At 39.9% G+C, this 19,097-nt stretch overlaps 2 protein-coding genes and 1 non-coding gene across 3 annotated transcripts in view; 2 read left to right on the plus strand and 1 right to left on the minus strand.

The window, feature by feature from the left end:
- The first annotated feature begins 492 nt into the window (after positions 1-492).
- Positions 493-6,318, plus strand: dcaf13 (ddb1 and cul4 associated factor 13). The gene is made up of 11 exons (XM_008324134.3): positions 493-693; positions 1,279-1,478; positions 1,579-1,686; positions 1,795-1,884; positions 1,986-2,141; positions 2,249-2,326; positions 2,432-2,514; positions 2,637-2,801; positions 3,137-3,272; positions 5,198-5,361; positions 5,820-6,318. The coding sequence occupies exons 1-11, from the start codon at positions 624-626 to the stop codon at positions 5,905-5,907; spliced, it is 1,338 nt and encodes a 445-aa protein (XP_008322356.1). The 5' UTR covers positions 493-623; the 3' UTR covers positions 5,908-6,318.
- Positions 6,319-7,645: 1,327 nt separating this feature from the next.
- The window catches only part of rims2a (regulating synaptic membrane exocytosis 2a), a 100,490-nt gene continuing 89,038 nt past the window's right edge, over positions 7,646-19,097 (plus strand). Inside the window, 1 exon segment of the mRNA XM_025061919.1 lies at positions 7,646-9,064. Within this exon segment, the coding sequence (XP_024917687.1) occupies positions 8,823-9,064 (242 nt within the window). The 5' untranslated portion in view covers positions 7,646-8,822.
- On the minus strand, positions 12,352-12,424 carry trnat-ugu (transfer RNA threonine (anticodon UGU)). Its single transcript has one exon. It is a non-coding gene; the product is annotated as a tRNA-Thr (tRNA).

The following is a 19,097-nucleotide window of genomic DNA, read 5'->3' on the forward strand; positions in this document are numbered from 1 at the left end:
ATGTATGATGATTTGACATCAATTGTGCAAATATCACCGTAAGGTATATACTTATTTAACTTTATGTCTACAACATTTTGTTATAGATCTAATCAACACATTTCCCTAATTCAAGCTTACTGTCACACACACATTTTTATACCGAACTATGAGGGCAAACTCTTAATTTAATTTGCCCTTGATTGGTTTCTCGCAAATACCCACACAATATTCATGTTAAAAACGTGTCAACCTGCTAGCTATCGCTAGATGGCCCTAGAGCTTTATTAAACCCATGATTGAGCTTTCTAAATCTACAGTTTCCAAATAATTTAGACATAGGACGGGCCTTATTTTATGTTATGTAGATTTTAAAAAATATGTAATTTAGTATTAGTTTTATGTTATTTTATTTTTATTAGTTAGAGCAAAGTTTCCGTCACCTTTTGTTTAGTTTGAAAGCCAATTTGCTGTATTTCCGGTCATAGACGCGCAGTGAACTTAACCTGGAGGACTTGAGAACCCACAATGCAACGCGTCTTTTCCTCTTCAACAACACGAGTGGACGTACAAACCCGTATCTGATGATATTTTAAAATTATTTCAACATTTTGAAAGTGTACTCTTTTTTCAAGAGCGCCTAAATGAAAGTTAAAGTCCTTTCTAGGAACCCGGACGACTATGTCCGGGAAACAAAGTTAGACATTCAACGTGGTAAGTCAGAAACGTGGAGCAAAACAGGATTGGCTAGCAAGCTAAACTTGCTAACTTTTCCTGTTAAAAGACTTGGTTGTCACGTTGCCAACATTCTTATCATTAAATACTAGTGCAATAGACAGGCTTTTCTTCTAATATTAAATAATATGAAGCCTATATAACGCAGCTCCAACAGTAGTAAAGGCGCCCGTGAAAGTGTATTACACGTGTGTAGATAAGTCACAAATAAAATATAAGTACGTATTTATGTTTATTGTTGAATAAGTTGAATTGACCAAGAAATGGACGTAAATGTCTGAATATTGTTGTGAAACATCAACCAAATGATGCCAGTTCACTTTCTAAAAACATGACGGTAGTATTTTGTGATGAGTTGAATATTTCAGGTTTCCATATATATAAGCCTGAGGTTCAGGACATCCCATCTCCAAATAATCTGTGTTTAAGAGTGTAGGATTTGTCTTACTGACACTTACAGTCTTCTCTCTTGCTGCTTAGCCTGATGTGTGGGCAGAGTATTTTTAGCTAAAGGGGAAACTTCATAACACTTTTGGTCTTCATAATTCTTTGTTTTCCCTTCAGTGCCAAGAAACTATGACCCAACACTACATCCATTTGAGATGAACAGAGAGTACACACGTGCTCTCAACGCCACCAAACTGGAGCGGGTGTTTGCCAAGCCATTTGTGGCTTCATTGGATGGACACAGGGATGGTGTGAACTGTATGGCTAAACACACCAAGAGCCTCTCCACCCTGCTGTCAGGTTCCTGTGATGGAGAGGTAATTAGTGGGCAAAGGTTTTCTTTGTGTAATTTCCTTTGCTGTGATGTGCAGTGTGACTTTATAGACATAGCACTTAAACATTGCTTGTGATCACCAGGTGAAAATGTGGGATCTTTCCAGACGAGAATGTGTCCGCTCACTTCAAGCACATGAAGGATTCGTTCGGGGAATTGTCGTCCGCTTTTGTGGGACATCTTTCTTTACGGTAACTGGTGTCTTTTAAAATGATACGTGCAAGCTTACTTTATTTCAAATAAATTATTATTATTTAAAATATATATTTTTATGCATTTCTTTGCTTTCTACCAAATAGGCTGGTGATGACAAAACCATCAAGCAGTGGAAAATGGAACCACCTGGTTATGGCGAAGAAGAGGAGCCACTAAACACTATTCTAGGCAAAGTAAAGAAGTCAAAGAAGTGTTTCAACCTGGTTTACCCTAAAAAAAAAAGATACTGATAACTTTACATATAAGGTAACTATGGTTGCACCGTTTTTCTCAGACTGTCTTCACAGGATTGGACCATCACCAGAAAGATGCTGTATTTGCTACATGTGGCCAGCAGGTGGACATCTGGGACGAACAGAGGAGCACACCCATCCGTTCATTCACCTGGGGTGTGGACAGCTTCAGTGCCATTCGCTTCAATCCAGTAGAGGTTTGGCCATGATTATCCACAAAGTCCACACAAAAACTATCATGTGAAGCTGGTGTTGAGCTGCTACCTGACCGATTTTTACCAAACTGGGTTGGTTCTCTCCACAGACTGAACTTCTTGCAAGTTGTGCCTCTGACAGAAGTATAGTACTGTATGACATGAGAGAATCTGCACCTCTTAAAAAGGTCGGGGGCCTTTTTGCTCATTTTTAAAATGAGAATTTTCTTCAATGTCACCTAGTCATTGAAATGCTAGCTTAAAGCAAATGTATTGTATTTTTTTTTTTTCAGGTTATTATGACAATGAGGAGTAACACAGTATGTTGGAACCCTATGGAAGCATATTACTTTACTTCTTCAAATGAGGACTATAAGTACGTACAGAGTATACACCGTACACACAATCAAATACAATGTTTATATGACAGGCCGTTTTTAGATATTAAGGAACATTAATGTCGTTAAAGTTAGTTTTTATTTGCCCTCTCACCAACAGCCTCTACACATACGACATGAGGTACCTGGAACGACCAGTCACAGTGCACATGGACCATGTCTCTGCAGTACTGGATGTTGACTATTCACCAACCGGAAAGGAGTTTGTCTCAGCAAGTTTTGACAAGACCATACGCATATTCCCTCATGATGGCGGTCGCAGTAGGTCAGTGACTTTAGGTTCAAATATTATAGAGGTTCCTCCTAGTTTTATCATGATGGTACCGATCTGGTCTAAAGATGTCTTAGAGTCAGTGATTTATTTGGCAGACATTTCCAGATTTACACTTTGCAGGAAAGTCCTTAAATGTAACATTTTTTTGTCATCATTGTTGTTTGTACAGCTGAATAATCAGGTAGTTCTTTGATTGTTTTAATTGACTCTTGTGGAAAATGTCAATTATTTTGTAAGTCACTGTGAAACAGCCAATGTATAAACATTAATGGTGTCTCAAAATGTATATATATATATATATATATATTTTTGGCTTTAAAAATCAGGGAGGTCTACCACACCAAGCGTATGCAGCATGTCATCTGTGTTAAGTGGTCGGCCGACAGCAAGTACATTTTGAGTGGATCTGATGAAATGAACATTCGGCTGTGGAAAGCTAACGCATCAGAGAAACTAGGAGTGGTGAGTCCCACACTACTGTCCTAACTCTTCCATATGATCTGCTCTTACATTTGGAATGTTGCTTCCTACTGTCACCATGGTGATAATTCTATCAGTCATCATTATAATATCTGCTTATAGTTCTATTGCTGGCTCAAACCTTATTTAGTTTCTCCTTCCAGCCTAGACTCATTCTAAATGATCGCAGGTATGAATGTGAGTGTGAATGTTTGTTTGTCTAAGTGATGGACTGATGTCTGGGGTTTGAAGTGGACGACACTGGTGGCACTATTTTCACAACATACTGTATGAATGGCTACTGACTATGAGTAGAGTCTTTGTTAATACAATGTACAAAGTGATACAGCTGCCAAGAAACCCCCCTCTCCCCCAGAGAAGATTAAAAATATCCGATGTTCTTCACTCATCCCAATATTCTTTTACTGGGTCCATGTTGTTCATAAATGGCGCCGACTGTGTTCACACCTCCAACAGTTTTAATGTTCTGTTATGACGGTCAGTTTCAATGAAATGCTGAGAAGAATCAGGTCTGTGACTGAAATACCAGAAAAGTCTTAGTAATAGGGAGCGGCGGCCTGTCGCGTGCCATCTTTAGCAGCCGTCGCTCTCTTCCTAATCGGATTCACTCTCTCTTATTCTCTTAATGTAGCCTCGGAGTGGAAATCTGCTCACTTTTGGCACTTGTTTTACTGTCACTGTGTAAGAGAAGATTTATTTGCAGGCTTTGCACTTAAAGAGATCAGACAAGTGCTGCTCCTATCAGCAGTTTAAATGGGCCAATCACTTAAAGCAGACTACTCTGATCATAATGAATCATTAACAATCAAGTTGTACTTTAATTATCAGGAATTGCTGAAATGCTGAATCAAGACTTGGCGTCAGGGCGAACTGATGGGACTTTCTCTATCAGCTGCTGCATACAATAACTAAGTTGTTTCTCCGTCACTTTATAAGCAGTGATTTTTGTTTGTTTTTAAATTCATTTATTTACGCTTCATCCATGTAACTTCAGAATTAAATGCAATTAATTAATATTGGACTAAATAAAATTGCAATAATAAATTAGGTTTGTTATTGTTTCATTATTAGGAAATATAACAAGGGGTATAGGTTTATTACACTTCATCATACCAGATTAAATATATTTAGTTTTCTTTCCTGATGATTGACTTAAAGACAATGCGTGTTATTTTACCTTTGTAGCTGCGTTTGTTGCTATGATTCATGCTACACTAAACCAGTCTGCTGCTTAATATGAAGACACTTTATTTAAAAATAAATAACTAACCCAGAGTGAAGTGTCATCCATCTCATTCCTGTCAGTCCTGTTGTCATAACAGTCACACCGTGTTTGGCTGTAGTTTTGTGTCTTCGTCTTGGTTTAGTCCAACAGTATCAGCATCTAAAAGATTGTCTCCGTTCAACAGAATCGGAGACAAATCATTGCTTTTAATTAGAATAAAAGCCTTTGAGGAGATCGGGCCGAACCCTGCCCGCTCCAACTGCTGCTTTTATGAGAGATGGAGAGGGAGGGATGCTGTCGAGCTGTTGTCTTTACTTTTTTATGGACATTGATTCAGATATGAAGAGACAGTGTCAACTAGGAAGTTATTGCTTTAAGTAACTGCTCACTGTTGTGACCAACATTTTATTTTATGATGTAAAAGTACGAACACCATCATCATTGTGACTGGCTGAGAGAATGCCATTCAAGCAGAACGTCAATCCAAGACTTTCAGACCTAACACAAACTATGAGCCACTGATGCTTTGCAAATAGATCAGAAAAAAGATAGACAAAGATAGACAGACAAACTTTTTTCAACCTTGCATTGCATTAATAACTTCTTCAGTTTATCCACTTCTCTCACAGACCCTTCTTTCCCTCTTAAGTTTTTTTTTTTCAACACTTTCCTTCCTTTTTAGCTTACCCCCAGAGAGCGTGCAAGCATCAACTACAACCAGAAGTTGAAGGAGAAGTTCCAGCACCATCCGCAGATCAGGCGCATCGCTCATCACCGACACGTACCCAAGAACATCTACCACCAGACCAAGGAGCTGAGGGTCATGAAAGAGGCTCGTCGTAGGAAGTATGTGTTCAATTTTTTCCTTCTTTCTTCACTAATGTAGCATTAGTACCAGCTTCTGGACTGGCATAAGGTGTTGATTCCAGACGTCACGTTACCCTAATGGAAAATTTTACACAGCGGAACCAAGTGCGACTGTCTCAGTGTGGATCACATGCTCATTTGCTACTGGTCTGGATTGATTGTTTGTCCTGTCGCCCTATGATTCATAGCTGTCTGCAGCTCTGCTTTGTAATTACTGGCAGGACTCTGCGATGTGTCAGATGTGTGTTTGGACTTGTGAATGATTTACTATCCATGTGTAATGTATTATTTCCAGAGCACATTAGTGCAGTCAGTGACGTGGGTCCTGTGTCAATATTCTCATTCATTCATCCTGTTTTTTCACTGTTCTTTGTTTGTTTGACTCACTCTGCATTTTCTCAATTACTTCTTTTTTTTTTTTTTTTACATTTTCATAGGGAGAAGAATGTCCGCAAACACAGCAAACCAGGGGCTGTTCCTGTGGTACCTGAGAAGGAGAAGCATGTTGTTGCTGTGGTGAAATGAGTGTAAGTGGATGAGAATAGAAGATCAAGAACTGTGTACAGAACTTTTTCAAAGAAAATCTAAATTCAAGAGTGCAGAAAAAATTGACAGTAAACACCGAGCTTAATCAAAAATGTCTGCGTTGACATACTTCCAGTTTTGTTTCATTCATGTGATTTTCTTTTTTTTTTTAATTAAGACTTGGGTCATTTTTCTAGTTCGACCAAACTAAGATACGAATGTTACTTTATGCAAAAGTTACTTTTTGTAATTAAAGAGTTTTGAAAAATTAAGGGTGGTATTTATCATTATCCTCAACACACCACATCGGTTTCAGGCACATATATTTCATATTTTTGTCTCTTCTCCAAAATATGGTGATATTGTGATCCTATTTAGAGGGAAATAACAATAAATTGACTGGTTGCAGTACAAATGTTATGTTTTTCATTGTACTTTTTTTCTCCAAGATATTAATCTTCTGTACTGAAAAAATACAAATGTGTAATGCTTTTTGCATGCATTAGTATTTTTCAATACAGAAATCTTTCGTCATCATAGTCATCCAAATATTCACTTTGCACCATTTGAACTGCAAATGGTGCAACGTGAATAGTTTGATTGCTTTATATTTGATTTTTTTCTTCTTCTAATATTACATTTCTAATGACAGTTCTGGGTGTTTAGCAGTTTTTCTCTGCCCAATATTGGGTTATATTTCTGAGGGATGACCATTACCTCTAGATACTGACTTTGATACTGAAATTAGTTGGAGTGCATATTTAAATGACTTTTCAATCGTTGTATAAAAGACATCATTTTGCAAAAGCAAGAATCTGACCCACTACGAAACAACATGGCTTTTGATTCATTGCAGCAGATCACTGTCCATGGTGCTAATTTACTTACAGCCTTAATCAGGCAGAGACTCCATCCTCTTAATGTTGTCCTTCAAATCCTATTAACAGTGGTGGCCGAGAGTGTGTGAAACATTTTCTATCTGGGGTCAGAGTTCAGGTTGGCAGGTTTGTTGTCACCTTGTGCTAAACTGCAGACAGTAGTTCTGTTTCTGGTACCATTTAGACCACTCACAAGAATGGTTTGTGTGTTTGGTATTTCTTACATACAAAAACAGTGTTTTTTTTTTAACATTTTACTCTGACTAGCACCTTAGGGACATATTTGATTTTTTTCAAGTACCACCAGTATGGCCAACATTAAATACAGTTGTTAGTGCTCATCTTATCACAGTATACAAAGTACACCATACCTAAGGAGATTATTAGCCACACTGTACAATGAAGGATCACTACAACTGGCATTTAAACTTAATGTTGCAACCACACAGAGCAAGCAAAATATACAACAGCTGTATTTGATTTAAATTACTGTGTGTATTACACCCAAGGAAAAAGACCCCATGTTCCACTCGTGCTCTGTGCACCTTAGTTTGAGAGATGCTGATTTAAGTAATCAGCCCACACTCAGACACCAAACCTTTGACCTTAATGTGCCAAGGTTTCTCCTGATGTGTCTTTTTAGTGATAGTGATGGGCCTTTGCTATCTTTTATGGAAAATTGTCAGATTATAAACATCATTCCCAGTTCCATGTGAAATGATGAAACAAAATGTGTCCTTTTTCATCAGGCCTTTTGGGGATGCTCCTTTTACACTGTATCTTGTTATGAAAACACTCAAAATGTTACATTTATGAACTTAAATGTGCAATACGTATAATATTTAATTTATTATGTTTATTTATTAGAAAGTATAGGTAAAACATAAAAATAAAACCAAGCTTTTAGTGATTACTGAACTGCACTTCTGTTAACATTTATGACATGATAACAGAAGTTTTGACTTTTCTGTATCTGATAAATTAATCATTCTAAATGGCGTCAGTTCAAAAGTTGACATCCAATTAATATTACATTCATTCTTCCATTTGTCATCGCATTGTTAGTCACGTGATGAGCGTGTAGTGCATCAAACAAAAGCACAGCCGTCGTTGCATGTCATATCCTGTATTTATCTCCTCCCTCTCCACATTTGGCCCCTTGCGCAGTGCTCATGATCAGCTTATGAAATATTAACCATGCTCCAGCTGCAAACAGCAACTTCCAGTCCGTGTTTTAGCGGCGGCTGCCTGCCTGCTGTCAATGAACATCCAGCAGCCTCCTCTCGCCTCTGTTCCTCTACGTCTTTCGTTCGCTCCGCCCTTTCCTTCCTATCTGTTTTTTTTTACCTCCTCTCTCACTCACTCACTCTCCCTCGATGCATCCATTATTGTGCTTTTAAGAAATCTCCAAGAATTACCAATCTGGAGGAAAGCGAGCTAAGCAGAGTGACAGAGGAGGGTTGAGAAGGGCTCCATCAGACGAGGACGCACCGGTCATCGTTTTATTCCGGCATGCGAGTGTAACCTTTTTAGAGAATGGCAGCGATGGGTTAGACAGGATTCACCATGACTGCGAAATAAAAAGGCAGGAGTATTTTCTCTGAATTTGTTTATGTATTTTACCTTTTTCATTTGCGTGTTCTCCCTGGATGAATGGATGGATGGATGAAGGCTTGTGCTCGGATTACCAGCAGATTGTGTGCAGACCAGAATCTCGGGGACATCTCTACAACATCCACGAGCTTGAGCTTTTTCTCCCCCACTTCTACGACATTTTCATGTGTGAATTGGTGCCTTTCAATGTGAATGATGCGAGGCGACCCCCTCCCTTGGCTGCAGCACATTTAATAAAGCGATCATGAGGCGTTAATGGGTTTGGATGAAGCCTGTAATTGATATTTTTGACGCACGGTGTAAGAATTATACGCTACTCCAGACCGTGTGTAAGCCACCGTGCCTGCAGCAAAATCCCCTTTCTGACAGCATGAGATGTTCCAGCATGTGTCCTGTGTGTTACATCCGGGCTGACAGCAGCTGATGGTGCTCATGTTCTTTTATTTTATTTTTCCTTGCAGCCAGCGTGTGTTTAAGATGTCTGCTCCACACGGGCCCAGGGGCGGCGCTGGCCCTGCTACCGCCGCCGCCACTGCTGCCTCAGCGACCGGCGCCATGCCGGAGCTGCCGGACCTCAGCCACCTCACTGAGGAGGAGAGGAAAATCATCCTCGGTGTCATGGACCGACAGAAGAAAGAGGAGGCGAAGGAACAGTCAATGTTAAAGTAAGAAGCAAATACATTTTTCGTATGTGTAAGACTCATGTTGGCTGACATGTGACTTTTTTATATATAGTCTGTAGTAACCATTCTGTCTCTGGCCTCGTCTTATAATTTCCTGACCCCTCCTCTTCCTCTTTAGCTTTAATGGCTTGGTATCATATTAATAATGCGGCATACACTTTGTTTGTTGGCTACACCTTCTACTATACTATCATGGGCTGGGTTGGCAGCAGCGGGCGCCATTTTTCACGTGAAAAAAAAAAAAGAATCCAGCCAAATTGCTTCAGCATTTTCCCACGAACGTCAGCGAGATTACACAACATGACACTGGGAGAGATCATTTAAGGTGTCCTTTGTAGCAATGGATGGTGCACGCGGGATGCGTGTTAATGTGTGTGATTTTAGCAGCAGATCCTGCCCATCTTGGAGGTCTGCTCTCTCCTCCCCTCCCGTCCATTTCCTTCCCAGTGCCCCCCCGCTCTTGCTCCTGCTCCTCTTGTGTACAGATGTCGCTCGGAGCTGTTTCAGCACCACGGAGCTGTCCACACAGTAGGCTTTCCAGTGTTTAAGGTGGACCGGAGTTGTTTCTGCAGCCGACTCCACCGCTTTAACCTTTTTCCCTTTTTACAACGTGAGCCATAACTCTCCTTTTCTAAACAGTGGAACACTGCACCCTGTCGTCTTATACAGATTAGTAAACACTCTCAGCTGATTTGCCGCTAATTAAATAAAGAAAACAATATTTGGTGCCACCTTCTGTGGATTGTCGATGCCTTAGAGAAGTGAAGACGCCTTAAATGTTTCCCTTCTGTTGATTTCCCTGCCTTCTTTCCGTCTTCGTTTATACACGGGATTTACAGTATATATTTTAATGAATAAATAATTACTATTGGAATATTTAAACTATTCCTTACAAGATTTGTCACCTTTCAATGTGATTATACCCACGTGGGAGTAATCACAATGGTTCTAGTCACATTTCCCACTGGTTTAGAGTTTCTACCTCCACCAGGTGTCTTCTGTACAGGGTTCATGGTTTTGTTTTTGAACTTCTAGATGTCACTTCTCACTTCAGTTCCTGAATTGATTTTTTACAATTTTATTTATTAAAACAACTTGGAACTGTATTTGCAAGGTTTGATTTGATTAACATTTTTTAAGACCATTAAACAGAATTGTTTGCTAATGTACGATTCTCATGGTTGAGATGCAGAACTGTTGATTGGCTGATTTATGGGTCCCTGATCTTTGATACGTTACTTCTTTTCATTGAAATATCTTACCTATAATCGAGTACGTTTAAAAAGGTAGTTGAATGAAGCAGGGACATATGGCTGTAGGTCAGCCTCACTGATCTGAGAGGCCGTGAAAACTTGACCTGTGTTTCTGTAATATCCCACTGTTTGTTTAGCACACTAGACACTCCTGGAGAATAGATTCATAAAAATCATATCAAGTTTGTCGTGGTAAAACAAAGTGTTGCTTGTGTTGCTTGGTGTTGCGTCTCCACATTTGCCAGAGCCTCAAGTGTAAGCTGTGTGTGCGCAGCTATCACTGGCAGCTTTTAGCAGCATTAGGGCTGTTGTTTTCCATCATCAGGTAAATGTTTGCACTAAGGCAGCATTCCTAATGGAGATGGGATGTGTTAGAGAGTTTTGCAGTGCATTTCCAGGGCTGCTGCATGATAAACATGACTCATGTACTCTGAGACACAGCCACCTCAGCCACTATGGTGAGGATTGTATGATTCATTCAGACCTTTTCCATAAGCCTTTCAATGTCCCCCCCACTCCCCACTTCCTTTTACACACAAAAGATGAGTGTTTCTGTAATTTCTAATTCTCTGAGGTAAAGGTGATAATTAGTTTTAGCCACTTCCAGTTTTACCACGTCTCAGTGACTGTCCCATTGTTGGATCTTTAAATGCAGGAAGCTTAATGTGAGAGCATATGTATTTGTTATGACAAAAAAACATTGTGTGTATCCCTCGTAGCTTCATTTGGATGGTAATTAAGTATCTGTGTCTCTGTTTATTCAGATGAAGTTTTTTTCTTCAAATTCATCAATGAGATAAAGTATAGATGGAGTCCATTAAACACACAGGTTTAGTTTTTATGGACTCCGTCTATACATTCACGATGACTCACCGTGAGTCATCTTAACAGTAGATCCCTCCTTTTGTTTTACTTATGAATCGCACAAGTATGACATAATGTGTCTTAAGCCAGAGTACAAATGGCAGCAGTGTATAGTACAAACACAGACGATCAGTTCAAAGAATGCTTTGAAGGAAAAATACACCCACACAACAACACACTGGACCATAGCTTCCAAATTTGTAAAGTTCATTGGTTGAATGGATGGAAAAGTGGCAGTTAGAACATAGAATTGTGTTATCTAATGGAGGGAATCCTGGGAGAATGGAGTGATAAAGGAACAAGTGAGGGAAATTAAAAGCTCCAGCTGCAAAGCCTGCCAACTTGCTGTCATCCCAGCAGAGTGTGGATGGGAACTTAACTGACTCACATGTAGTCACATAGTCACATATATGCTGCTCAGTCCCAGCACATCTCTACGTGTGTGTGAGTTACCATGTGCAATGTGTGATGCATCAGAGTTGTGAGATGAAGTCAGTAAGGTGACTTATTCCTGGATGCATGCGTTGTCACAGCACAGAGTGATGTGTACGCACTCACCTCAGAAACTGCCTAATGTACGAACTCTTTGTCTCATTGCTAAAGGCAAAAGACGGACATCTTTTCCCCCTTTCCAACCTTGAGGACTGTATTTTTAACACCCCAGTAAATGTCCTCTTGTCAGTGTTAAACTCATGGTTTAGGGGACTGTGTCATTTACTAAAGGCCCTGCTTCGACAGAGCTAATTATACTGGCTGCCCTGTTTGAAGGACTCCCACTGAGATGCTGCTATTCCAGGCTTTGGAACTGTCTGCTGGCAACAAGCTGTACAGTACATACAGTGTGCGAGAGTTGTGTTTTATCAAAGCAGTTTTGACCGTGAACAAGATAACAGTTTTCTCTGTGAGTGAAGAATCAGAGCTTGAAACTTTTGGATCCAATTATTATTGTTGGGAAGCTGAATCAAGTATTTGTAGCGGCTGCGTAAAATGTATTTTTCTCAACTTACTATGACAAACTTTGGGCCATAAGATGAACAACATACTCAGCAAGAAGAACAGTGGTTCAATCTCAGGTCTTGTATGATAGATACATGGATAGATTGTTATTAATGCCTCGTGAGTTCCTATTGGGAAATTAAGAAGAAAATGATCAGGCCCCAGTGAGATTTGAACTCACGACCCCTGGTTTACAAGACCAGTGCTCTAACCCCTGAGCTATGGAGCCATGTTCTCCAGATTCAAAAACATGTGGCTCAGATTATTTGAACACTAAATTAACCATAGGTGTGAGTGACGATTGGTCAGGATGATTAATTGCTCAAGTAAATACTCACTATATTTTTTAAAATAAACACATTTTGATATCTTTCTTTCTGAGCTTGGCTAACGTTTAGCTAGTTCTTTGTTTTGGTCCATTCTTTCATCTCTGTGTTTTATAATTCATAGTGAACGAGCATGTGGAAAAGTGAACTATTTTCTTGTTTGATCACATCAGAAATTCAGCAAAAGCACTGGTTTAGCTCTCAAACAAGACGGGTTCATTGACACAGATATGTGTAATCATTTATTCTATTTATTGATGTTGGGGATTTTAAGTTAAACGTTTGACTTTCTTCTCAGACTTTGACTCACTGATCGGATCTCTCTAAAATAAAAAATAGAAAAGTAATCTATTGTTCAAAGCCTGTAAAATGATTGTATAAAGTCGGTTTAACAAGAATACTGACATAGAATTAGCTGTGATTGATCACATCCTCATTTCCCTAACACACACCCCACACCACACCACACCCACCCACGTTGCTTATTTATCTGGAGAGTGCTGGAGAACTGAGCGTATCAGCTGGGGTCAGAGCCACAGAGAGGCCCAGGTCCCCGGAGGTTATAGTCGCAGTGCTGTCCACACACAGGAGGAGCCACAGGACATTAGCTCATCAAAAGTCTTTGTGTAAGAAACAGTTCTGTTTAATTACAAAAGAAGTTCAATTCCAAACACCCTTTCCTAGGCTGAAGGAGCCACAGAGTTGCCATTCTGTGGGGTAAACTTCATTGTGGTTAAGACATTGAACCGAGAGTATGGAGTGACAGAGGTTTTGGCTGCTTTGACTGACAAGAAACTGGAGAAAACATAAATTAACCAGAGTCTCACTGACCACAAGCTAAAGAGTAACTCGTGAGAGCAGACGAACAGGAACAGTTGTTGTTCTAAGAACACAGTCGATTTCCCCACAAATTTAGTAGACCAGGACTTATTTTTTAGAAAATATTTTCCTGAAAAAAAAATTGCAGTACACTATGTGAAGTATACTTGTGCTGTTATATAGTATGTAGGGCTTTTCATAAGTAGGCTCCAAGTCATGTCAATAAAGGAAATTTAAAAAGAGAGACCTATGGATTCATCAGTGTGAAAGGAGGCGAGGTAATGCCCCCCCCCCCCCCCTCTCCTTTTCCCTTTTTTTTTTCTCTTCTTTTCTCTCAGCTTACTCACCCATGTTCTCACTCGCCTTTCCATGCGGAGAGCAGCTTCTGTCCCAAGCATTCTACAGCTTCCCTTCCCCCATCACTTTCCCCAAGGAAGAATGAAAGGGGGAAGAGAGAGAGAGAGAGAAAGAGAGAGAGAGTGAATGATGTCCTGCAGAAGCACACTAGATGAATGCATCATTATGTTAATAAATGTAACATTGTTTGTTGGTTACGGAAGGCTGGGATGCTGTCCAGTAGTGTGGACCACATCATCAGATGACCATTAGAATCACTGATTAAATCGAAATTGAATGAATATAGAGGTATATTGATTTTTTTTTTTATGTGCGCGTCTTTCACCTGTGATCATGTGTCAGATCCTTCTTTCTTCACGTGCTCCTTTATTCCCATATGTACCTCATTAACTCATTAATTTCCACCTAATAACAACAAATAAGTACAGTCAAATGTCTCAACAAACACAGACTTCATTAATTCAATAGAAAATGTTACAATGGATTAATACAGTCAAAAATATACATTTCACCTCAAACATCTATTAAACATTTCACTGACAGAAATTAATCTTTTGCCAAAATATTATCTGTCATTAACGATTGGTTAAACACGTTTTTTTCTGGTGAAATCCAACAGTAACAGCATGGTTGTTTCATCCGACAATCATTTTCCGTGAGGTCAGTTTGGCAGTTGATGTCTGTTTGAGGAGTGTAGAAATCAGTGTGTGTGCATGTGTTTTATGATGTGAATCGCTGACTAAGGTTGTGCTGCTTGACAAAATTAAAGGCGAGGACATTTGAGGATAAGCTGCGAAGGCACAGAAAAGAGAGGGCAGGCAGAGAGGAGACTGTAGGACAGGTTAGCACAGGAGAGAAGAGGGGAGAGAAGAGGGGAGGAGAGGAAATGAGAAATGATGGGAGGACCAGCACAGAGGAGAGGGCAGGAAAGGAGGAGAGAACATCAGAGAGAAAATGAGAGGAGAGACCGTGACGTCTGAGATGCTATCAGGTCTCGTTGCTGATATGACAGCCTTGGTCCCTATTGACAGAGCAATCAGCCTGCCATCTCCCTCAGCCTGCTGTTCTCCTTTGTGGCACAGCACAGTGTTGGGCTCTATTGTCTCCTCACTTTGTTCTAAAAACATCTGCATCCGTCAGCGTTGTTTTTTTGTTTTTTTTTCCTTCTCTGGTCTCAAAGTTTGAAGGGGATTTCCTGAGTCTGTGTGAGTAACTCCAAATGCCCTTGTAAAAATTAAGGGTGGCACGTCTTTCAGGACAAGGCTGTTGTACACATTTGTAGAAATATACTGTAGGGGACCGTGTTACACTGCGGCACTGATTACATTTCATTAGATTTGTTATCTCGTCAGTCATCACAGCATCATGTAACCAGTGACAACCTGAAAGCTTGATGTCCCTGTGAGGCAAAAGAACACTTTTATTATGTGCTGCATAAATATAAAAGGACTCTGGGACTAAAGGCTGTAATCCTAGGATACCACCAGCCTTACTGTTTGAAGTTGGTTTTGCTTGTTATTTTAAGATGTTACTTCAGGTTTCTACTGCTTTAAGCTTCTTCCTGGAGCTCTGTTCTGTGATTCAAAATGGAGCTCGGAGACATTTTTTAAATGTCATGCTTGTGCTCACAATTATTCTATTCCTTCATTGTAATTCTTCAGATCTATTGTTTGGAGTTTGTTAACCCAAATGTCCTCTGTGAGTCAAATCTAAGAAATGTCTTTTTTTATTTGGAATTTATTCTTGGATTTTCATGTCATTCATTAAATGTGAAAACAGACAATGCGTCGAAATCATGTAACCTGAAGGATGCACTGCTATTTTTAAGGGAAAAAAATCATTTTACCAGTGACATCAGTGAGTAAGATAATGTCATACACTAAAGTCACTGAAAGCATTGCTAATCCGATAGAGTCAAAGGCTAAAAAAGCTGTTGTTAATGTGTTGATTGAAAAAGTGTAAAGTGTATTATATGCAGTCAAAACAGTGTTAGGTCAACTGCCAGAAGGTCACTACTGTTGTTACACAAATAGTAGCATGCTGCAAGGGTTACCTGAAAGACACAGTGAAAAGGAAGACCAAGGCTAGGTAGTATTGTACAGTCAGGGAAAAGAGCAAAAATACAGCAAAAGTGCAACCAGGCAGAGAGAAACACAAGAGTCAAAGGCAAAAATTTGACCCTGAAAGAGAAGCCTGGTGCTTCTGAGGAACATATGTACCAGAAACAGAATAGCTGTTCGTGCTGATTCCAAGTGTACAAAAGCAGTGATGTACCTCAGTTTACTCTGATGTAAACCAAGCCTTTAATTCTAGGCAGCCCCAACTTCAGTTCCTAGTACTGTATGTGAAAGTGGTTTCAGACTACACTGATGCAGCACCTGTGAGATCGGCCTGTTGTACTGTGTCTTCACTGTCTACTGTAACAGTCCCTCAGGGTTTGGATTATAATAGTTGAACCTGGGAGGTCAGAGAAAGGACAAATCTCTTCTCTGCACCAGAGATGCCAGGAGCTACACTGGAGCCTGCTGAGAATTCAGATTATATATTTGTGCTGTTGTGTAGTCAGCTTTTGTAGTATTTCATAGGATGCTGGTCACTAATTACTACAGCGGATGTAAAAAAAACCCTCATCTTTAGTTTTTATTAGTTGAAATTTAAATCTACAAAACCCAATTTTTTAGACTTTTTTCTTTAGACTAAATGTAATCATTTTAGCTAACATAAACTATGTTAGCTAAACGTTCGGTTCTAGACTAATTATATTATGATCCACATTATTTAAGCATGTTTGGGCTTCAGAAATATTACAGATGTTATTTTTGGGGAACTTTTTTTCAACTATTGCAGTGAGGATCAACTGGTGGCTCGAAGGCCAAATCTGGCCTGCCAGACTGTCCAATTTGGCCTGTGGCTGGATTCCAAAATTGTGGTCACTTTTATAGGTCAAAGGAGCCTGACTAAAAGGCTAAAGTGCCTTCAGTTTTGAAATAAAATAAAACCATATAAACAATAAACATCTAATAATAATTTCAGACAAGAATTTGATTTTTATTTCATTTTATTTATAATTTTTATTGTGTCGTGCTTCCAAGGGGTCTGCACAGAAAACATTCTGGCTGACAAATATAGTTTGTGAGCCCTGATTTTTTGGCTTACCTTAGAGTGAAATAAAATAAGGTGGAATTTAATTAACCCCAGAATTGTAATATTTTCAGCTACTTCTTTTTATTTTGTACCCAACATTACATATATTCACTCTGCTAAAGCCATTTCTGCTAAGGTTTCGATATATCCAGCTGCCTCTTAACCTTTGTGTGTGACGTAATATCTTGTGTCACACAGAGGCTGGGTTACAGGAGCGGCAGTTGACCCTGTGGTATATTTCTAATCTGCCCACCAAAGCCAAAAAATGTGGACTTGGTCTCAGCTGTATGTCTGGGTGACTTTCCTAATACTAAGAACTTTAGAGAAAAGCAAGTGATAAAATATCAGGCTTCGCTCCAGGAGTGCTCTGCTCATTGTGTGAGCTGCTGCATTTACACAAGGCAGAGACTAATCTCTTTTTCCTGTGTGTTTGTGTTTTGCTCATTCAAGACTCAGCTGGTCAGAGCAGGTGCAGGCCGGTGACTCAAACATGTGCACGTCTCTTAGCTGCTCCTCCTCAAATGCCTTTGTGTGGTTGAAAACCCCAACCATTCAGGGCTTTCTATAAACAAACGCAGCCGCCCTCTCTTCCTCTGACACACAGAGGAATTACTGCATCCATTTATAATACTTTCACTGATACTACTGCTACAACTACTGATCCTACTGCTACTTTTACTACTTACATAAGTACTACTCCTAGTTGTTTTTCTTCTATACTACAGTACGACTACTAACTATTCTTTATTACTACTACTGGTTACTACTAATACGAAAGTATTATTACTTTACTACTACTACTACTAGCTTAAGTACCTTCTAAATACTAAATATCACCCCTAGTACTGTTAGCACTTGGCCATTAACAATAGTATTCTATCACAATTAACTGTAATACTGTTACAACTGCTACTTTGCTCCTTCAGCTACTGCTATTACCAATAACAAGTAATAATGTTCAGTCCAATACAATAAAATAATCAATGCTGTGTAAGCACAAACGCTGTCGGCCAGACGATCTAAAGTGTTGGTAAGAAGTTGTGAACAAGCTCACAAAACCTATTTCAGATTTTTAGATTTCCATCTACCATCTACCACTTTCCTTTGAACGTAAACCCACCTCAGTGACGGAAACAAACTCTCTTGCTGTTTGTTTTTAATGCGCAGCGTTTGCAGCGGAGCTGTGATGTGGTGATGAAGGATCTAAAGCTGAGCAGCTCTATAATCCTTTACGTGTGCAGTGGGCAGATTTCAGAGGCAGCCGACTGACATGAATAAAGGATGATAAAGAGCAGCCATTTTCACCACGTCATTAATGCAGCCGTGACCCTTACGTAAGCCCCCTCTTTACCCCCCCGAGTTTGAACACTATACAGTGGCCCTGCCATGAAACCCACACTAGGACGTACTGTACTACATCTACAGTAGGCCACTGCTCACACTGCCACAGGGGGGAAGGTGGCTTTGTTGAGCTTTAAATGTTTTATTCCAGAGCCTGTGTGTGTGCATGTAGGTTCATGGTTGTGTGGTTTGTGTAGTTCAGTGCGTACTATTAAGGTTGCAAAGAGGAGGCCGAGACTGTGATGAGGAGGAGATTGCGAGTGTCTGTGTGGCGCCTGATGGTGATCTCAAACAAATCTCTGTCTTCCTGGGATACTTCACTGGGAAACTGCTGCCCTGACCCTGGTGATCCTAAAATGGCCAGTATGTGGAGTTGTGGAACACCAAGGGAGAACTTAGGGAGCAAGTTTCTATGTATAGAATACAGAAGTAGAATATAATTGGGTAGCTATTCGATTGCTGTTGTTGTTTGAGATCTGCTCAAAAACAGCTAAAGTTTCGTCTTCTGTTTTATTAATGACAGCCGGCCTTCCTGCGTTTACATATATGGTCCTGCCACCTTTTCTCCCTTGATCATTGAGCTCATAAGCCCCATGCTGTCCGTGTGTGGTCTAGTGTGGTAACATCTTTTGAATTGACTGAACATCTCACCAACCTTCACGTGTCCATCTCCATTGCTTCCATGGCATAACCTTAATGATGTAATGGAAACAATTCAATGACCTGTAACTCCATATGAAGTGATGAGTGAATGCGTGTAGCCAGTATGTACTGAGGTGATATCAGGTTGCACCTGTGCTTGTCTGCCTGTCTACACTGTATGTAGTTTAGTTAAGCAAGCTAATGATGACGTGCTGTAGCCATGAATCAGGACAGGAAGGAGTAGAGCAGGTAGCACTAACAACAGTCAGGGTA

The sequence above is a fragment of the Cynoglossus semilaevis genome, chromosome 13 (genome assembly GCF_000523025.1).
Source record: "Cynoglossus semilaevis isolate Cse_v1.0 chromosome 13, Cse_v1.0, whole genome shotgun sequence".
Classification (NCBI taxonomy): domain Eukaryota; kingdom Metazoa; phylum Chordata; class Actinopteri; order Pleuronectiformes; family Cynoglossidae; genus Cynoglossus; species Cynoglossus semilaevis.